This window comes from Lampetra planeri, chromosome 7, assembly GCF_965212315.1.
Source record: "Lampetra planeri chromosome 7, kcLamPlan1.2.h2, whole genome shotgun sequence".
Lineage (NCBI taxonomy): Eukaryota > Metazoa > Chordata > Hyperoartia > Petromyzontiformes > Petromyzontidae > Lampetra > Lampetra planeri.
The window spans coordinates 3942773-3965506 of NC_136113.1; the positions used below are offsets into that span (position 1 = coordinate 3942773).

General features: G+C 47.4%; 1 protein-coding gene across 2 annotated transcripts in view; it reads right to left on the reverse strand.

The window, feature by feature from the left end:
• Positions 1 to 2370, reverse strand: part of PSME4 (proteasome activator subunit 4) — a 37424-nt gene extending 35054 nt beyond the window's left edge. Inside the window, exons 1-3 of one of the 2 annotated variants that reach the window (XM_078595989.1) lie at positions 2023 to 2370; positions 321 to 461; positions 64 to 180 (exon numbers count right to left, since the gene is read on the reverse strand). In XM_078595989.1, coding sequence (XP_078452115.1) covers positions 64 to 180; positions 321 to 461; positions 2023 to 2225 — 461 coding nt within the window. In that variant the 5' untranslated portion in view covers positions 2226 to 2370. The remainder of the gene's footprint in view (positions 1 to 63; positions 181 to 320; positions 462 to 2022) is intronic. The other variant, XM_078595990.1, reaches the window with a different exon arrangement.
• Positions 2371 to 22734: the final 20364 nt, after the last annotated feature.

Below are 22734 nucleotides of genomic sequence, written 5' to 3' on the forward strand. Positions count from 1 at the left end.
CTTTCTCGACAGCGCCTGTTTATAATGACAATACTTTGAGTTGTGGAATTTGGTATTGCTTACTTTGGGTACCAGTTCAACCCCAGATGTTCATTCTTTGAGTAGAACACCCTCTCCACCAGCTGGTAGAGAGGCCTCCAGGGAAGAACAATGTCATCTCTTGAAAGAAGGTCCTTTTTTCTGCGTGGTGAAAAACAAATACGACAAGTGCTGATGGAATGGTTCGGTTTTATCATTAATGGTCACAATTTTACATTTAAATATTTGTCAATTGTGGGCCATGCTGTGTAGCCCTGATGGAGGAGCCAGCTGAAACTCACTTGAGCAACGTGATGAGAAGTCGTGCGAAGCTCTGCACCATGCTGACCTCCAAATTGGGGATGGTGACCAGCTCATAAACCAGGTTTACAAACAAGACATGGTCCTCCTTGCTAAACTTTCTCCCATACAGGCGAATGTACCTGAAAAAGACAAATGCCACGAATTTAACAGAATGCAATATTTACACAAACGTATTACATAGAGCACTTAAGTGTGAATCTTGTATTCATAATTAACGACACCACAGTTTACAATAAAGCAGCCACACAATTAAAAAGTATATTTTTACTGTGGCTTATTATGCTGCATATTGCAAAAGAGTAAATGCAATTGCAACTTGCTAAGTCCCACCCACAAAAATGTCACCAGCAGGCACACTGCCGCATCTTAATGGCACACTGCCCAGAACAGAAAGGAACACAACATAAAGTAGTCACATAACACACACACACAGGTGAAATCACTCTCAGGCTATCCAACGCCAAGGTAACTTGGCTTGGGCCTTGGCATTGTCATAAGTGTCATGGAATCGCATTAGAGCTCACTATCCTCCCCCCCCTTCCCCAAGCCAATTAAGATCTCTAAAAATATTCTGTACTTTGCTGCTGATGATGATGACGATCATAGCATTAGGACGGCAGGTTTAATTCTACACAAGGAGGGGGAACACGCTTTTTTTGGAGGAGGCCTGCCACAGTGTGTTGACCTTTTTTGGCGGGCCGTCAAATGGACATGTTTGAATCTGCTTTGTAAAAGTCACAATTCTAAGGGGAAAAAAGTATCTGTAAATACAAAAACAACGACCCACTATTGTGCAGTACTATCTTCCCAGAAGCTTAACACAATCCTCACTGTGGCGGGCCTACGGGACCGTGGGGAGGCAGTGTGTGCCAAGGGTGACTTGCAAAATCTCATGGTCACAACCCCGGGGCAACAGCACTAGGCCCGTGAATTCATTCTCACCTTACACACATTCCTAACGCAGCCCCTCTTGCCAGGCACAGAGACCAGGTTAATCTAAACCCTGCCCACAATTGCCCCGCGTGATACATAAACACAATCTACACACAATATAAACACGGTTGGCCACGTACCGTGCGAAAGAAGTTCAACATACACACATACGCATGTACACAAAACACGTGTGTCATGCGGACTGTTCACATGGCAAGTAGAGGCTGATCACTGTACACACTGGACACCGTGTGACCGTGTGAGCCGGTAAATCGAGAAGACTTTGGGCAGACGACACGCAATCGGATAGACCAGGTACACGAGAGAGACATAGACCGAGAGAACGAGGCAGCAACAACAACACAGAGGCACCGATGGGACACGATCCTACCGTCAGCTCGACTTGCCACGAGAAAAGCGAGAGGAGACAGGGCAGCTGCAGTACATACAACACCCATGACACTGAACATACGACGAGAGAGAGGAGGACAAGCAATAGAGGCAACGAGCCGACCCACACATGACAAGACAACGGAGACAAACAGCAAGGACACAAGCAGAGAGGACACCCATGACGAGCTGTCCATCAATCCTAGACAGCACAATGATGACAACCAAAGCGCACATGGCAGTCAAGCGCGCTCACACAGGGCCCCGGACACGCACAAACAGACAGACAACAACAGCAACAACACAAGCATAAACGAGCCAACACGACAGCAAGGCGAGGAAGGATCGAGCCCTTACAGGGACAGCCTCCTGGTGCAGTGCATCCCGCCAGGCCACAGCTCCCGGAGCTCCACGGCCCTCGCCAAGTTGCGTCTCAGCTCGGCCAGGAGCCGCCCGGCCTCGACCTGCAGTCGCGGCCCCGCGTAGGGCAGCAGCGCGTTGTACACATTCTGCTTCTGGCTTCGCTGATCCTCCTCCTCCTCGTCCTCCTCTTCGCCCATTGTCGTTGTCGTCGTGGTAGGTCGGTCGGTGGTCGTCGTCGGTCTGTCGGTGGCGGTGCGGGAAGGAGAGGACGCGGCCGGCGAGCCGCTGAACGGGAAGCTTGGGCCTGCAGTTTCCCGGGCACGTCACGTGACGTGACGTCCACCAGCACCTCTACCGCCCCCTACAGCCACCACCACCCACCCCAACCACCCCCTACCGCCACCACCACCCACCCCCCACCACCACCACCCACCACCACCACCCACCACCACCACCCACCACCACCACCCCCACCACCACCACCCCCTCTACCACCACCTACCACCACCACCCACCACCTACCACCACTACCACCACCACCCACCACCACCACCACCCACCACCACCACCCCTACCATCACCACCCCTACCACCACCACCACCACCCCCACCACCCCCACCACCACCCCCACCACCACCACCACCCACTACCTACCACCACCACCACCCCCTCTACCACCACCTACCACCACCACCCACCACCTACCACCACCACCCACCACCACCACCCACCACCACCACCCACCACCACCACCCACCACCACCACCCACCACCACCACCCACCACCACCACCCACCACCACCCCTACCATCACCACCCCTACCACCACCACCACCACCCCCACCACCCCCATCACCACGCCTACCACCACCACCCCCACCACCCCTACCACCACCACCCCTACCACCACCCCCTACCACCATCCCTACCACCCCCACCACCCCCACCACCACACCCCCTACCACCACCACCACCCCCACCACCCCCCCTACCACCACCCCTACCACCACCACCCCTACCGACCCCTACCACCACCGCCCCTACCAACAACAGCAACAACCGCCATTCGCCACTAAGTGGCGGTGACGTCACCACGACGCTTTTGCCAGGCCATGTGCACCTTGAGGCCACGTGAAGTGTCGAACGCCCGCTGGCAGGAGGTCACGGGGCAGACCCAGGTGCCACGGGTCGACTGACTGAGATGACCGAGATGACTGGCTGATGCACCACCTGTGCCCCCTACTGTGCCAACTTGCTGTGCTTTAGCCACCCGGCGCTCCGCTCGTTGTTGTGAGCGTCGCTCCTCCGCCCTCCGTTGTTGTTGGAGGGCGACTGCCTCCAACTGCCCAGTAGCGTCCTTCACGAGCCTCCTCCACAGAGGCCGATCTTGACACCGCTGGTACCAGTCATCGGCAAGTTCACTCAGCTCCACGTCTTCCTGTACCACATCACTCCATCTCTTTTCTAGCCCTTGCCGCGCCCGTTTAGCCCCCTCGATCCGGCCGAACAAAAGCTGTTTAGGCATGCGGTGGCTGGGCATGCGGGCTACATGACCCAGCCAACGCAGCCTTGCCTGCCGGAGGAGCTCACCGATGGGACTTTGCCCAGATCTTTCAAGGATTTGTGAGCTCCTCACACAATCCAGCCTGGTTAAACCCAGGATGGATCGTAGGCAGACCAGCCAAAATGTTTCCAACCGGCGAAGATGCTCCATTAGGGGGGTCCACGTTTCGCAAGCGTAGAGAAGGGAGGGAATGACTGTGGTCGAGAAGACCTGAAGCTTCGTGCGGAGCGACAGACCAGGTAGCTTCCACAGAGCGTTACGCAACTGATGAAAAGATATTGCCGCTCGACTGATTCGGAGTGAGACCTCTGCTGTTAAACTGGAGCCGGTCATAAGCACACTTCCCAGGTATGGGAAACTCTCCACTCTCTCCACTACTGCCCCATCACCGATTGGGAGTTTTGGGGGTGGAGTGTCCGATGGTACAAAATACCGAGGCAGGTGCTTAGTTTTGGTGGGGCTGATGGTAAGGCCCCACCTCTTAGTGGCACGCTCCAGTCTCAGCAGCAGCGTCTCCAACTCCCCTCTGAATGAGCAGCTATTACCAAATCATCAGCATACATAACGTGGTTGACCAATAGGGAGCCATCCCTTGATCGCACCCGGGCATCGATCAGCCTCCCATTATATCTGTACCAAATGGAGATTTCCCCGGTACAGCTATTGAAGGCTTCACGAACTACGTGGTCAAAATAGATGTTAAATAATGTGGGAGCCAGAGGTCATCCCTGTCGCACCCCAAGGTGTACAGGGAAAGGCTCTGACTCCCGGCCACGTAGTTTAACCCGGGCCCGCTCACCATCATGAAGGTCCTTAATGATCGTGAGCAGAGGGTCATGAACTCCGAAAGCACGAAGAACAACCCAGAGCCCAGGCCTACTGATGGTATCATAGGCCTTGACCAGGTCAATAAATCAGAGATGTAGGTCTTGTTGGAATTGCCTACACCTCTGCTGTAGCAGACGGACAGAAAATATGGCATCTGTGCAGGACCGCCCTTTCCTGAAACCGCATTGGGGCTCCGCAAGCCTCTCCTCAGCGTGCCTAGCAAGGCGATGTTGAATAATCCTTGCCAGGACCTTTCCCGGCACACTGAGGAGTAAGATGCCCCTGTAGTTGTTCCAGTCTATGTGGTCCCCCTTCTTAAAGAGGGGGACCACCAGGGCATCCTTCCAATCCTGCGGAACCCGTCCAGTGGTCAAGACTGTTGTTAGGATGTCATATAGGGCAGTCTGTGCAGAAACGCCACCCTCCCTCAGCATTTCGCTTGGGAAATCATCTCTGCCCGGTGCCTTTCCTGGTCTCAGACTCCGGATCGCCTTTAGTACTTCCTCAACAGATGGCACCTCAGCCAGCCACTCACAGAGGGTGACTTCTTCCAATATTTGAGGCACCGCAGCCTCAGCAGGGTTATCCCCACTTTGTGCCATGATGTTTTCCTGGCTGAGGGATTTCCCCTCCCCCAGGACCTCACAGACATGCTCAGCAAATCTGCAAACCTGTTCCTGGGGGTCGGAGATTGGATCACCGTTTTTTTCCCTAATGATGGTAATACCTACCACCACTCCTACCACCACCACCCCTACCACCCCCTACCGCCACCCCTACCACCCCCTACCACCACCACCCCCTACCACCACCACCCCTACCGCCCCCTACCACCACCACCCCCTTACACCCACCAGCCCCTACCGCCCCCTACCACCACCACCCCTACCGCCCCCTACCACCCCCTACCACCACCACCCCCTACCGCCCCCTACCACCACCCCCTACCACCACCACCCCCTACCGCCCCCTACCGCCACCGCTACCACCACCACCACCGCCTACCGCCACCCCTACCACCACCCCTACCACCACCCCTACCACCACCACCGCCTACTGCCCCCTACCACCACCACCCCTACCGCCACAACCCCTACCGCCACCACCGCCTACCACCCCCTACCACCACCACCACCCCTACCACCACCACCCCTACCGCCCCCTACCGCCACCACCTACCACCACCCCTACCACCCCCTACCACCACCACCCTTACCGCCACCCCTACCAACACCACCCCTACCGCCCCCTACCACCACCGCCTACCACCCCCTACCACCACTACCCCTACCGCCACCACCACTACCACCACCCCGAACACAACCACCCCTACCGCCACCACCACTACCGCCACGCCCCCTACCACCACCAACACCTACCACCACCACCGCCTACCGCCTCCTACCACCACCACCACCCCTACCACCACCACCCCTACCGCCCCCTACCACCACCCCTACCGCCACCACCTACCACCACCACCCCTACCGCCACCACCACCACCCCTACCACCACCCCTACCACCACCACCCCTACCGCCACCACCACTACCGCCACCCCCCCTACCACCAACAACACCTACCACCACCACCACCGCCTACCGCCCCCTACCACCACCACCACCCCTACCACCACCACCCCTACCGCCCCCTACCACCACCCCTACCGCCACCACCTACCACCACCACCACTACCGCCACCACCACCACCCCTACCACCACCACCCCTACCGCCACCACCACTACCGCCACCACCACCACCACCCCTACCACCACCACCCCTACCACCCCCACCCCTACCGCCCCCTACCACCCCCTACCACCACTACCGCCACCAACACCACCACCCCTACCACCCCCACCCCTACCGCCCCCTACCACCCCCTACCACCACCACCACTACCGCCACCACCACCACCACCACCACCCCTACCACCCCCACCCCTACCGCCCCCTACCACCCCCTACCACCACCACCACTACCGCCACCACCACCACCACCCCTACCACCACCACCCCTACCACCCCCACCCCTACCGCCCCCTACCACCCCCTACCACCACCACCACTACCGCCACCACCACCACCACCACCCCTACCACCACCACCCCTACCACCACCCCTATCACCACCACCGCCTACCGCCCCCTACCACCACCACCACCACCACCACCCCTACCACCACCACCCCTACCACCACCCCTACCACCACCACCACTACCGCCCCCTACCACCCCCTACCACCACCACCACTACCGCCACCACCACCACCACCCCTACCACCACAACCCCTACCACCACCACCACCCCTACCACCCCCACCCCTACCGCCCCCTACCACCCCTTACCACCACCACCACTACCGCCACCACCACCACCACCCCTACCACCACCACCCCTACCACCACCCCTATCACCACCACCGCCTACCGCCCCCTACCACCACCACCATCACCACCCCTACCACCACCACCCCTACCACCACCCCTACCACCACCACCACTACCGCCCCCTACCACCCCCTACCACCACCACCACTACCGCCACCACCACCACCACCACCCCTACCACCACCACCCCTACCACCACCACCACCCCTACCACCCCCACCCCTACCGCCCCCTACCACCCCCTACCACCACCACCACTACCGCCACCACCACCACCACCCCTACCACCACCACCCCTACCACCACCACCCCTACCACCACCCCTATCACCACCACCGCCTACCGCCCCCTACCACCACCACCACCACCACCCCTACCACCACCACCACTACCGCCCCCTACCACCACCCCTACCGCCGCCAACACCGCCTCCTACCGCCGTCCTCTCTCCAACGCTCCCGGTGAATTGTTCACCGGGGACGCCACGCAGCGTCTCTAGCGGCCGACAGGCACATTCCCTCGTGCGACATAGAGGAGAGGGTGGAGGTTTTTGGAGGTTGGATAGCGTCAATATAAATGTTGTGTCGTTAAAACCGCCACCACCAGGACACAGACAATTGGTAAAGGTTTGTCGCGTGAAACAGAACTTAAAACAGAATTTAAAACACAACTTAAAACAGAACGTGGCAATTCGTTACGAGTGCAGCACACACATCGGTGTGTTGGAGAGCAAAGCCACAACATTTACAATCTGAGTACGATTACAGTAAATAAAAACTGCCATTATCGGGCGGACAGCCAGAGGTGGCGGGTTTAACGACACATTTATGGGGCCGTCCATGAATGACGTCACGCACCTAGGGGGGGGGGGGGTCGGACATTTGTGACGATTTGTGACGGGGGGGGGGGTGAGAAATGTGACGTCACATCAAAATGCGCAACTTTAAATAAATATAGACAACACGTTCTACTTAATTAAATAGACTTTTTAATAAATGTTTTTTCCTACAACATCAGAGTGCAGCGCCACATTAAATACTCACTACAATGACAATAGTTTAAAGCAATTTGAAGCATGTTTTATTTGGGGGGGGGGGGGCAGAGCTTTGTGACGTCATATTTGAGGGGGAGTCTGACTTTTTGTGACGCCGCGTGACGAAGAGGGGGGGGGGGTAAAATCGTCCAAAATCGCGTGACGTCATTTATGGACGGCCCCTATATGAGAATAGGTTTCCCCTTTTTTCCAGCAACAAAACAGATGTTAAAACAACAAACAAAACATTTTACAAGGAATCATGTCTGCATTAACCACAATACTTGTGGTCAGAATGCAAACAAAACAAATACTCTGAAAATATATTGCATTGTCTTTGAGACTGATTGGTCCACACCAGAGACAGCTTTCTTTTGAGCCTCGTCTCAAACGGTGTTAGACCAGAGGACGCCAAAAGGCGTACGGCACAAAGACAACGCACTATCAGAGTAATGAGAGCTCGGGGTTGATCAGCTCCATCATGATGTCTCTGGTGTGGACCAATCAAAGACAATGCATATATTATCAGAGTATTCTTTGGTTCTTTTCGGTTAAGTCACGTCTAAAAATAAAATAATAAATTAAAATAACATATTACGACGTTTCGATTGCAACACAAGCAATCATCATCAGGTATAAAAGAAATAGCAACAAAAAATCCAACTAGAAAACTATAGACAGACATACAAGCAGGCAGACATCACAACGACACACAGAGAGAGGACACACATCGGCACAAAGAGAGGGGTTGTCTCTATGACGGTCCCTTAAATATAGAGAGGGGGGGCGAGAACGGAGAGAGGGAGGGGGCAGAGAGAATTAGCATATCAATGAGTGTACGCCAACGTACTGCTGCTGCTGCAAGTAAGATGACAATGTGGAACGCGCACGCAAAATTGAAAACTAGGAGACAGGCACACGAAAATTAAATAACCCAGCAAAATATCGAAATGTGATGTAATACAACACAGAGAGTCGGTTAACACACAATTAACGCATAGCCTGGTTGATTACGTGTTTCAAAATTTGCTAAGTTAGAATTTTAAGTGTGAAAATTCCAAAGAGAGGACACAGGCAGAGAGAACAAATAGCCAGAAAGAAAAAGGATAAGCTTAAAACTTCCCCGTAGAAGTGGTTCAATCTTAATTTAGGAGCTTTCGTGACTGCAGGAATTATTCTTTGGTTCTTTTCGGTTAAGTCACGTCTAAAAATAATTCCTGCAGTCACGAAAGCTCCTAAATTAAGATTGAACCACTTCTACGGGGAAGTTTTAAGCTTATCCTTTTTCTTTCTGGCTATTTGTTCTCTCTGCCTGTGTCCTCTCTTTGGAATTTTCACACTTAAAATTCTAACTTAGCAAATTTTGAAACACGTAATCAACCAGGCTATGCGTTAATTGTGTGTTAACCGACTCTCTGTGTTGTATTACATCACATTTCGATATTTTGCTGGGTTATTTAATTTTCGTGTGCCTGTCTCCTAGTTTTCAATTTTGCGTGCGCGTTCCACATTGTCATCTTACTTGCAGCAGCAGCAGTACGTTGGCGTACACTCATTGATATGCTAATTCTCTCTGCCCCCTCCCTCTCTCCGTTCTCGCCCCCCCTCTCTATATTTAAGGGACCGTCATAGAGACAACCCCTCTCTTTGTGCCGATGTGTGTCCTCTCTCTGTGTGCCGTTGTGATGTCTGTCTGCTTGTATGTCTGTCTATAGTTTTCTAGTTAGATTTTTTGTTGCTATTTCTTTTATACCTGATGATGATTGCTTGTGTTGCAATCGAAACGTCGTAATATGTTATTTTAATTTATTATTTTATTTTTAGACGTGACTTAACCGAAAAGAACCAAAGAATAATTCCTGCAGTCACGAAAGCTCCTAAATTAAGATTATCAGAGTATGTTTTTGTTTGCATTCTGACCGCAAGTATTGTGGTTCATGCAGACATGATTCCTTGCAAAAGGTTTCAGTTTGGTGTTTTAACATCTCAACACCTACATTTTGATTTAAAGCTTTCGTGACTGCAGGGATTAATATTCATGGTTCTTTCGGTAAAGTCACGTAGAAGGGAAACAATAAAGCAATAAAAATATAAAACAATACAATTCTCATCAGGTGTGAAAAACACAGCAGGTGTTGAGATATTCTTGGCTTTTTCGGTAAAGTCACGTAGAAGGGAAACAATGAAATAATACAAATATAAAACAATAACATTCTCACGACGTTTCGACTGCAACACAAGCTATCATCATCAGGTGTAAAAAACACGGCAAGACAATTTTCTTGCCGGAAAAAAGGGGAAAACCTATTCTCATATTTTGGTACTGGCAAAGGAGGTCTCATGATGACACATTTATATTTACGCGATCTAACCCTAAAAAACCCCCTCTGTTATGTAAAACAGCGCTGTCCCAAAATCCTCAGGCAAGAGCCACAAGGGGACCCCGTTTATAATTAGACGAGAGCCAGTGAGCCAACTTATGTAACACAAAACAACCATCAGCGTCGCTGTGGAGAACGTCTCGTCTTCCAACGTGGATCTGCCCTTGCACATAAACAGATATAAAAGTATATTTTCGTATACTTCAACCACAAGGCCATTTGGGAGTGTATTTATGATATACTTTTGCAATATTGATTCAGTACAAGCAAACACTGGATAGCTTTTCGGTATTCAGTACCTCATTGCCAGGCAGCCTTCCATAAATCAGTGCTCGTGAATTCCCAGATGTTATCGGCAAGAGCCCTCTCTTTAAGACATGTGTGGTCCCAATTGAATGCAATAACATTTAAAAAAACCAAAGCACTTACTCTACATGGCATTAAACAACAACCAGAGCATTTCTCAAACAGCAGCGCTGTCTAAATGAAACAACAGTCAGAGGATCATCTTAATTACACAACACAGCTCGGGTACCGTGCTGTCTTAAATAACCAAGATAAACCCAACACTGAGGGGAAATAAAATATTCTCACGTGGCCATGTGGCCAACCCAGTAAACATGCAACGTTGGGTCAACATTGCCATGAAGTTGTAACCGCTAGCCTGCTATTGGCCCAATGTACGGTACCTTATTGAATGAATTATGGTGCGTGTAAAAATCTATACTTTTTAACGTGAAGGGGCAGATGGAAAGAAGGCATAGTCTGCTTAATTATTGTGCATCTCTACAGTAAACAGCTTTCAACAACACCCGAAAAAACTAGCTTAAGTAACAAAAACTCAATAACACATCCATCAATAATACATCCTTAAAAGAAAACGGGACACATATTTCAATCTTGATTTGAAGCTTTCGAGACTGCAGGAATCCATATTTTTTGGTTATTTCGGTAAAGTCACGTAGGTATAAAAGTATAATAGATTACGACGTTTCGATCGCAACGCAAGCAATCGTCATCAGTCGCCTGCAATATAAATATCACATATTACAGGCGACTCTTCGGGCATAGGCAACATTATCTTCACAGATCACTCTTCGTAACAATAAGCAGCCAGCGCATTATTCGAAACAACAGCACTGCATTAAAAGTAATGTACGAAGTCAAATATATACGATATTAAATCACGGCCTTATACAACCCCTGAACCCAACCACGAGCCGCTCTCATCTTGCGTAGCTTATGAAAATGTGTGTATCGGGGACATCCAACACGGTACCACACGTAATGAGGAGAGAAAAAAATATACTGTGACCTTTAGGGACGCTCTTTGACCTTCAGGAACATGATTTTTAAGTGTCCCCATGCCCACTAACGACGTATTTAAACTTGTGTATGACAGCCAAGAGAGATAACAACAGGGATATTGCCATTTGCAAAAATCGTGCACACATTGACGTATATAAGCGTGCGAGACTCAATAGTTATTGTTCTCGAAAGATGACACTAATTTTAATCCTTTAAAAAAATTATCCCTCCACTTAAAAAAAGTTTTGATTTCTTTTATACATTGTAATAGCCGAACGGCATTCTAGGAAGGAATATTTTCATCAGAATCAGTTTAATAGAAGTAAAACACAGGACCGTTTCCACATTCAGTGTCTCATCAGCAGTCAGGCTTGCTTGAACCAATGCTGCTGAACTGCCAGATGTTTGTAGAAAAGGATCTGTAAGATAAAGGATCCCAGTTCAACGCAAAACTATATTCTGTAATAATACATAACACAAAGCATTCATTGGCCACGTTGTAGGGCAATCTAAGTGCACGTGACAAGTTTTCATGTTACTTACAGTATATTCTTTGGTTCTTTTCGGTTAAGTCACGTCTAAAAATAAAATAATAAATAAAAATAACATATTACGACGTTTCGATTGCAACACAAGCAATCATCATCAGGTATAAAAGAAATAGCAACAAAAAATCTAACTAGAAAACTATAGACAGACATACAAGCAGACAGACATCACAACGGCACACAGTATATTGTTCACACAAGACGCTAATGATTTAGCAAATATATTTGTTGGGCCAATTTGCGCTGGAAAAACCTTGCAAGTGAACGAGAGTCTCAGGCATTACTGATGCCTTCTCAAGTGTCAACGCCTTCACATGTTAGCCTCACGCTCTCACGGCGGGTATCCAAAGTTTGCCATCCTTTTCACACAGGGACGTGACAGAATCCTTAACTTGCCACAACGATCGTGCCGTCATTCCAACTTCCCTCCATTTCACGCAGCTCTTACGCCACCTGCTGGTTTCCGTAACAACATTGTTCATTTCCACATCAGGCGCGCACTATCCACCAACATCATTTATGGTATCTTCCCCCCCACCCTCTCATTCTATATCTGCTGCTGATTCTTCTCTCGAATTGTGGGGTATTCGTCAGACACGTGGGCGCGTATGTGTATATTTCATGTTGGCGACGGGATGCGATTCCCCAGTGCCGGATTAAGCTTGTGCGGGACATGTAGAATATGTTATAAAGGGGTCCTAAATTAAAAAAAAACACAAATATTAAAACACATAAATGTTTTACTTGCATAGTAAAGTTATTGTATTTTTTCATTTGCTATACAGCCAGATAATACGACAAATCGCTCACCTTAAACACCCAGTCGTTCATAAAAGTTGAAGGCGGTATAGCACTATAGTAATAGAGCAAGTGCAGAATCACTGAACCGGAATTGATAGCTTGAAAGCATTTAGCGCGGGGCCCTTGAAAGTGCGGGGCCCGTAGCTATGTATGTAGCTACTTTTGCTACTGGGGTAATCCACTGTGTAACAAAAACATATATATTATTGTTCCTGGGTAGTAAGTGTTATTTTCTAATTGATTATTCCTCAAAGATACAGAAAATGGCGATTATTTCCCACAAACTTTGCTTTTGTGATCATGACAGTGATATTTTGAAATTATATTTTGAATTTTCAATGAAAAAATGTGTGCATTTGTGTCATTCCTTCACTAAAGTCCTGGTCACAAAAGCAAAGTTTGTGGGGAATAATAGGCATTTTCTATAATTTTGAGGCATAAGCAATTAGAAAATAACACTTACTACCCAGGAACAAAAATCGTGTCACGTAGTGAATCCGGCACTGTTGCCCCCCTTGCCTGATTACATTCAGCGGTCACCCCCGGGAGAATACATTTGTACCCCTTACACACGGGAATGGCTGCCACGTGGCCAAGAGATGGCAGTAGAGCAGCATTGGATTCTTGAATGTCTGTCTCTCAAGCAGATATTTAACCCGCTCCCCCCACAACTTCGCACAAGAAGGCCACACAAAGTGATGTCATCACATCTACCCCTCTATTTAAAGCTTTCGTGACTGCAGGGATTCATCTTCTTGGTTCTTTCGGTAAAGTCACGTAGAAGGGAAGTAATAAAATAATAAAAATAAACATAATAAAATAATTCTCACGACGTTTCGGCCACAACGCAAGCAGCCGTCCTCAGGTGGAGAACAGGTCCGTCAAGTAGACAGAGTCTGACAAAAAAAACACATTCAGACTCTGTCTACTTGACGGACCTGTTCTCCAGGAACGAAACAGGAGGATTTCTCCACAAATCTGGCTCCCGCCTGATGATCCTGGTTGTAATTACTGGCGAAACGTCGTACTCAGATTGTAAATGTTGTGGCTTTGCTCTCCAACACACCGGTGTGCTGTACTAGTAACGAATTGTCATGTTCTGTTTACGTGACAAACCTTACTGTCGGGTGGTGGCGAGTTTAACGACACATTTATATATTTACACGATCTAACCCAAAAACCATGTATTATGGAGATATTTGAGTAGATTTTCTTCGGGTTCCCCGGTTTCGTCCCACAAGAAGCCGAACAATTGGAATTGGCTTTAAAGTGTTATCTTCTAACCGGGAGGTTGATGATCGACGCTCGGTTGCTGTAGCTATGACATTCAGGGGCGGCCCTAGACTAGCTGCCAGCTACTGGCGCCCTTGGCGAACCATGCAATCGGCGCCCCCATCCCCAAACCCCAAGGGCAGATCTAGGCTGAGGTCTTTGGGAAACTGGGAAACATTTTGTCCCTATTTTCCGCTTAATGTGTTTTTTTAAGCGGATTTTTCTCAACAGAGGCATACTTATTCGGTTTGTCCGTACGTCCGTCTGTCCAACCAATACATTATCAGAAATGTTGAGAAACGAATTAAAATTCACGTTCCCTCTGTACGCGAACGGGAATTTAAATTATGACATTTTCGTTATTTGATTTGTCTGTTTTTAATCGAATTTGGCACCCTGGGCGACCGCCTAGTTCGCCTATATGGATGGGAGGCCCCTGATGACATTCGTTGGGGCTTTTCACCGTTACAGGGTGGAAATACTAATGCACTACAGTATCTGAAATTCAAAAGTTCTCAAAGCAATTGAATGGCTCGATCACTTCCACCTGAATCTCTAATAGTTTCTCATCATAGGCCACAAGAGATAAGAAGATGGGAATTGGCCAAATATTCCAATGTAGCAGGACCCGTCTGAAAATAGTCTTCAACTTCAATGAGGCATCGCAAGGTAAACTGCATGATGATGATAATTATTTCACAGTGCATATAACTCATTAAGGCGATATTACCTGTTATAATTTGTATTCTCAGTAATTTGTCAATGTATTATTAGATGGTCTCCTTATGCTGTCAGTCATGGGGATTGTTTGACCATACTTCACCACATTGGTCAGTGCAGGTTGGTGATGGGGATACCCAGTACCGATTCAAATATCACTCCCCACTGATGTTAGCTGTGATTTGGAATCGAATTCAGATAGCCGAGTTTATTTTGCAATCCGCTAACCACTGTGCCACCAATCCAACCACATTAGATTTATTATAGTTTTTTTTAATCAAAATAATTCCACTGTGCGGGACATTTTTTTTTATATACATGCAGGCACCTATAAAGTGTAGTGTAACATTGACCTTTAATATCATGGCTTGTGTCCAAAATGAACTTTTTTGGTATTTGAAATTGCGTTAGCTCTTTGGTTATGAAAGTCCACATGAATTTGAGCTGAATATTTCCTCAAATAGTATTCCCCATGCAATGTCAAATTACATGATAGGAGTGGGGTAAAAAAGCTAATCGGATGACAAGTTAGACGAGGAGATACAATCTCGCCAAGGCTTTCGCAACATTTGAATATATTTCCTGACAACAATTATTGGAACAAATGAAGGCATGAACAATGTTAGCCATCTCATATTCGCAGAGGACATCGTCGTTATATAAAGCACCAGATGGCGACACCATTTCAGGGAGCCAGCTACAGTATATATGCCGAGCAGGGGAAAAATATTGTTCCAAAATAAGGCGTGCACATGAAATTAAAATGACTTTCTCTTGGCCGTGGTGAATTGTGTAATGGAAAGGTCACACCGTCCTGGTTTTCAGAAAACAATATATAATCGATGGACGCGTCAGAGGCTTGGTGTACACACACAATGATTGAAAGAGCCATGGCATGAGTCTGCCCGTAGTGTACACTCTATATGAGTGTATTTTGTAACAGTCGCAGTAGGATGCTGCTTTGAATTTTAAATACGAAACATATGGAGTTATTGCTTTTTACTTTACAAACGATTCAAGTCATGATGAATGCTTTGTTTACACATAGCAGAAGCATAACAGAAGATTACGATACTTTTGATATTGCTATCTTGTGAAAAAACAACCACGGTTTGTTACGTACGGTGCAAAAGAAGTTCAACAAACAATGATATGGTGGTATTGCCTTCCATTGAATATTAAATGCTGTTTATGAACTCGAAAAAAAATAACCCTGATTAGAGGGCAAACTGAAACCATTTAATTGCCTGCAAGTTGTTATCCATTGAACTCATTACTCTGAACAACAACACATCTCGTGCACTCCGATTGGCATACTGTTGTCTCGTGATGGCCCCAATAACCGATCTATCCGGTCTTTTGTCAAATAAGCTTCAGGATCGTTGAACCATCTTCGATTATACAACTTTGGTCATGCTTTTCTTTGGCATTAAGTAATACCTCAAGACATGGCCCTCTCATGAGGAATTTCGAGCATGAGAAACGACTGGTGAGAAGAAGTGTGGTATGTGGATGAATGCTGCATGCATTATGAATATATCACGGCATCTCAGAGTGCCTTAAAAGACATAAAACCACGAAAATACAAAAAATATCACCAGTGAAAAAAGGAAATGGTGAAAAAGAGTGCATGGCTCATTGTGAGATTCGGAGAGGGAATATGTGGGAAACATTTTGATTTAAAGCTTTCGTGACTGCAGGGATTCATCTTCTTGGTTCTTTCGGTAAAGTCACGTAGAAGGGAAGTAATGAAATAATAAAAATAATTTTATTATGTTTTATTTTTATTATTTTATTACTTCCCTTCTACGTGACTTTACCGAAAGAACCAAGAAGATGTGGCAAACAGTTAAAACTGCACGATTCATATTTGAGTCCAGTCTGATGTCTGAGCTTATTGTAAGTTGCCTTGGAGTGGTTGTTTGATGAAAGGCACAATATGTGATTCATTATTATTATTATTGATATATGGTGTTTTGAGACCCAATTGTTGCTCACCAATGATAGGGACCTTTGGATGGGGTCTAATGCAGCCGAGAACATCACGTGGATATGGCTGTGGCCTTGGTGACCGTGCTGCGGCAGGCTTTCCTGACAGCTACAAATTGCCTCTGAACGCTGTGAAGAACCCAACCTTCGGCCAACACTCTGTCCTGCTTTAGAGATCGATTTTATTTGGGGGGGGGGGCAGGTGAAAAGGATGTCAGGGGAAGGATCCCCACCAAAAGCAGAGGGGGAGTGGGACGGGGGAGGAGCAGGCGATGAGATATAAAGAGAGAAGGGAGAATTGGTGGGAACCGGATCGAGAAGGCTGGGGACGAGTGTGGACTGGGGGAAGCAATAAAAGACAAACCCCCTGCAACCTTGTGTCGGCTCTGCTTTACACAGGGATACAATACTTTATGGTTGGAGGCGATTGCCCTGCACTGTAGGTGACCCTACCAGCCATCAACTCAACCCCTCCCCTTCTACTCACTCCCACCACCGCCTGTTCCTCTTAACAAAATTATGGATCCTCCCGAGTGTTCACTGAAGCGGGCCCAACACTGGACACCAAACAGGACTGTGTTTTCGGGTGTCGTACAAGTGAGCCTTCCAGGAGCTACACCGAGGCGTGATGGCTTGAGGGTTACGTGGCACGATAATTCTCAGACCACTCTCCTTCTGTAACCACAAAGTCCCAGAACACGGTGCTGCAATTACGTGTAGTGCAAGACTTTCACGCCACACCACAAGAAAACATGTCAAAACTGTGGGATTTAAACATGTTTGTGTGTTTTGTGTTCTGTGTGTTTTTGCCTGTTAATTGCAGCCTGGCAGTGATTTAAAGGTTAACTGGCCACCAGAGGAATGTGGCGTACCCAGCAAAATGCCAGCACAATGGACAAAGGTGACCAAGGCCATTGCTGTTGGCCTTGTTTTTATGTAAGGCCGTTAATGGCATATTCAGTAATTATCATGCTACTTATTAATCACAAAAGAAGCATTCAAGGGGGGAAACGACCTTCACGTTTTATAGTCAGTCCGAGTGCTTTAATGCCCCGTGGTAAGCGGCACAGAGCACAAACTCACTGGTGGCGATGGACGGTAAGTGACCCCTGCAAACACGGAATGCGGCTCATTTGCCAATATTGCCCATTGAGTCATTGGCCGACGCTACACAGCTTAAGAAGGGGGGCACTGAAACTCTACACTTGTGGCCGAAAGATTAACAGTCACAGGTGGCGATATCCCAAGGAGAGTCGGCTTCTCGTTCCCGTGGGTATTTCGCGTATTACCAATGTGGAATAACCCACAATCAATTGTTTGGTGTCCGTGTAAATTACCGCATGGTATTTGCTCATAAGATAATTTGTGAAATAATCTGAAGGGAAACTGCCATATGGCACACAGAGCGAATACAGACAGTATTGTTATGTGGCTGACTCTTTCAGCGGTGTTTATCAGTTGACACACACACACAAGGCCAATAACCCCAATGAAAGTAAACTCGTACTGTGAATGGCAAGAGGCAAATGCTTGCAGAAAGTGTGCGCGCTCTGCAAAACCTGCCATCTGATATACAAATACTACTCCCCTCTCATGCCTGTGATTACACATGTGCACACGCATTCCTCTCATTCGTGCAAACATGCACAGAATGCCAGTCCTCCCACAATTTTCGTTTATTCATTCCTCTCTCGGGAAGCATTTCATACTCAGAACCAGCTACAACCACAAAGTTGAACCTTTACATAACAGGGACAAGGAATTTATTCATTTAGACAAAACACACCTCCGCATAGATCGTGTGTTCTTTACGCGCAATATCTTTCCATAATTATATAATGCGTCTTTGCCCCAAGAGCAGACTTTTGTGTGCTCAAGCGCAGCTCTTGCTGTAGGGAAAGATCATTAGGATACAGCACGGTACATACCAACTCTCTGGCGAAATTAATCGGCCATCAGTAAGCAGAGATGTACGAAACGGTCAGTGTCACCCCCCACCCCCCCGAAAAATAAACAAGGTGCCGCCATGTCCGTGTTGAAAAAGGACCCGGTGGGCAGTCCGTGCGATGTTACCTTCTTGAATCAGCAACAACAAGACGTCTCCGCACGTGCAGGTGATTAATATCCGTCCCCTTTAAGCCTTCTAAAGACGCCTTTGCCATCTGCTGGCTCCTTCTTTGAAGCGAATGAAAACCTGTGCGGGAACCTAACCGAAACGTGATGCGGTAGCCAAATCAACTCCATTCCCACTCTCTTGCCCACCCGTTTTGCATTGTGTAATGCGGAATGTATGCGTGTGTTCTGCATTTGTATATGTTCTTGTAGTGTGTGCATGGGCACACAACTTTTATAACGATATATCTTTATCATTACCCCATGTTGAAAGGTTCGTGTAAGGAAAACCACGCACTCAGGGACAGTGTAAGGATAGGCCAGTGAGATAAGAGTACTCAAACTACAGTTGAAGGATGCACTGTAGACAACAGACACTTAATTGTAACTAAACAGCAGTACATGACTAACAGGAAATAAACATTGGCATCAAGGTACGTATTGCGTCATCATCATCATCATCATCCTGAAGCCATTGTCTCGCTTCCATGTTGTCGCAATCACACCCATTTCCACAAATGAACCAGACTTGTCACTCCATGTCAATCAACTGCTCAACGAAGGCAGCTCCCAATGTCGTGTCAGCGGTCATGGGGTTTTTTTGACCATACTTCACCCCACTGGTCAGCGCGGGTTGGTTAAGGGGGAGTCCAGAACTGTCTGAGAGATCACTAGCCACTGATTTTAGCCACAGCTCTGAATCAAACTCAGCTGGCTGCTCTATATTTTTTTCAACAAATAAATACTAATTCCTACAATTAGAGACTCAAAATAGGAGAGAACATAATACATTAAATATACAATGAAGAATGCGTTTTCCCAATGAAATAAGATTGCTGCAGATAAATGATTGTTTGGCAACTTCCACGAAGGAATGTTTGTATGCTACCATTGCATTTGCTTCCAGAACAATATGCTGACAATGGAAAACATTAGTAATCTATAAGCGACGTGCAGTTGTGTTAGAATTAGGCGGAAAAGCGAGAAAGAAATTCTCCCCCGATGATTAACTTGCTAAACAGACATGTCCTTAGAACAGCGAAACAAGGTAAAACGAGCCTTTAAATATAAACATTCAACAAACACATAAGGCAGTGCATCACTGGAGTCGATGCTGAGCAGTGATGGGATCTGCCCTGGCATAACCTCAGAGGTTATAACAATATGGTGAGATTCATAGCAGCATTTCAAGGACAAAACTACACATCCCCATAATAACATTGCATGGTTACTGTGTGCCGTCATGCGAGCAGAACACATTGATGTATTAAAATTTGTGAGTGGGATATATCAAGTACCATCGTTTAAATGCATAATTAAATAAGGAATTGGGTTTCTGTTGAAAAAATGTCACCCACTGCAGCAAACGCAGGCTTGGAATACAGTGGAGGAACATGCTTAGCGCTGCAAAAACACAATGAGTCTGACCACGGGAATCAGATAATGTTACAGGACCGGGCAATATCTCATAATAACGAATGCTCGGCATGTCCTCTCTCTTCCTTGCAGAGCTCATGTGCCTTGATTAGAATGTAATGTTTGTAGGAGTAAGAGTAGTATTTGGCTTTCTACCGAGTTGAAAACAGTTCCATCATAATCAATCATTATGTAAATTTGTTAACGTGCTCTCGCCCAGCTTTACGTTTAACCAATGCTTCTGGGAGATTTTTGGATCGCTTATTTTTAAGTGGGGCGATGGTTTCATTGCAACGGTTGCTTTGAGATCACGACCATGAATTAAAATATGTGATCCTGGCACCGACATGACAGGGCTCAGCAAAACTGAAGCTTGAGAGAGGATTTGGGCTCCCTGCGGCCCTGTCAATGTGGCAGGCAAAGTCTGCACCTGCCTAGTCAGCAGCTGTGGCCATGTTCTGCTTGGCAGTTGTACTGCTATTTTTTAAACATTCTGTGAACTCTCGAAAACTAGACGCGGGTGTCATGGGCCGATAATCCTCAATGCCAATGCCTCACCTACGGGAGCGCCAATGGAGGCAACTCTTTCAACAAAGAAATAAAAACAATAAAAGTTATATTATGCGGATCATCACAGAGTCTACCATATCAACATCAACCTTTGCCCCTAGCATGTCGTATTCCTGATTGATGATTACAGTACAGTGTTGGCCAAGTTTAACAGGTGACCAAAATAAAGGCAGCCACGTGCCATTAACATGATTCCATCGCAATTGCCGAACAATCATTAATGCAATTTACATTCAGACTGAGACGTAGACAAAAAACTGAGATACAGCCTTATATGTGAACACTGGCAGAGGACAAACCCATAGGTATCTGTAATTTCTGCCAGGGGTTCAGTACATGCACGAGAGCTTTAGATTTGTTTTTAAAAACGTTTCATAACAGCAGGAATGATATATTTTAAAGCCTCATTTTCATGCTGCAAGTGAGCCTGGTGTTATGCTGAAATCTCGGCATGCTGCCTGACGTTCTTTCACAGCTGCAAGCCCAAGAGGCTGTGGGCAGGATGCAGGGATGCTGGCCTGTGTGATGGATAGGGTTGCACGTGGCTTGCATGGGGACTCCAGAAAAGGTAAATGAAGCAAATACCCAATTCATTTTAAATGTAACCACACCGGGAGGGTGATAGAACTATATAGTCCATCCAATATATGCATATTTCAAATTTCACCACAAGCTCGATGTGAAAAACGGCATTATCTACGAACCAAGGATATGTAATATTCTGTTCACGTGCTCCGACGGAGACGCATCCGACAGTGTGCGTGGAAGTGGACTTAGCTTACAGTGTGCACCAGTTCGAGGAGGACCTTTGCACTGGCAAACAGACACCGGGGTAAGTCGTTGTCGGATGGACTCCAGCAGGGACGTAGAGTTCCGGTGAACAGGCTGTTACCGGTTGCACACTTTGCGGACACAAATTAGCCCGTAAAAACAAAGTTTTTCACTATAAATCCTTTATATGCGGCTAGAGTCCTCTCGTCCTCTGGCTTGAGATGGCTGCCACCTATGGGTCAGATGATTGCCTGCCACCATTAAGCAATTGGTAATTAAATATAAAAAAAATAATTCCTAAAAAGTGTAAAAATTTAGAAAAAAAATTTCACGAAAATTAATTGTCACGCACAACGAGTCTGTGTGCAAAATGTCAGCTCGATTGGATCACGGGAAGTGGGTTAAAAAACGACCGAAAGATTTGCATGGTCGTAAGCGCGCAAGCAAGCAAGTGAACTTAATATAAAGGATTTAAAAAAAGCAACTTCACCTGAGAACAATGTGGACAAAGAATGCAAACGATGCAGATATTTTAAAATGTCTTGTATATTGGACCAAAAAAACAAGTAGCTGTGGCCATTAATAATTTATATTCCCAAAGAACAATGTCATCAAAATAAATCATAGGTGTTTATCTAACAATAATAAACGTAAGCGAGAACCCCTTTGTAAAAGATCCACACATCAAGACAGGCGAAGGCGAGCATGTGAGGCAGCAGGCGGGGATTTGAAGTCCTGCAGGAAGGAGCATTTGTTTGAGTAACAGGAATCTCTCCAGGCATCTGGAATGTGGAATGCTCTCAACCAGACGGCCTCAACTTTTCCCCCCAACCCCCACCTTAACCCCCCTTAAAATCCAATTTCCCCACCCCTCGTTGCCGCCCCCTCCCCCTCCCCAAACCCCCAAAACACAAACCCCCAACCTCACTACACACCACAGGCAGCCCACACCAAATGGCCTTCGCACAAGTGAGGCAGAAGAAAAACAGATCTCCCATTCCCA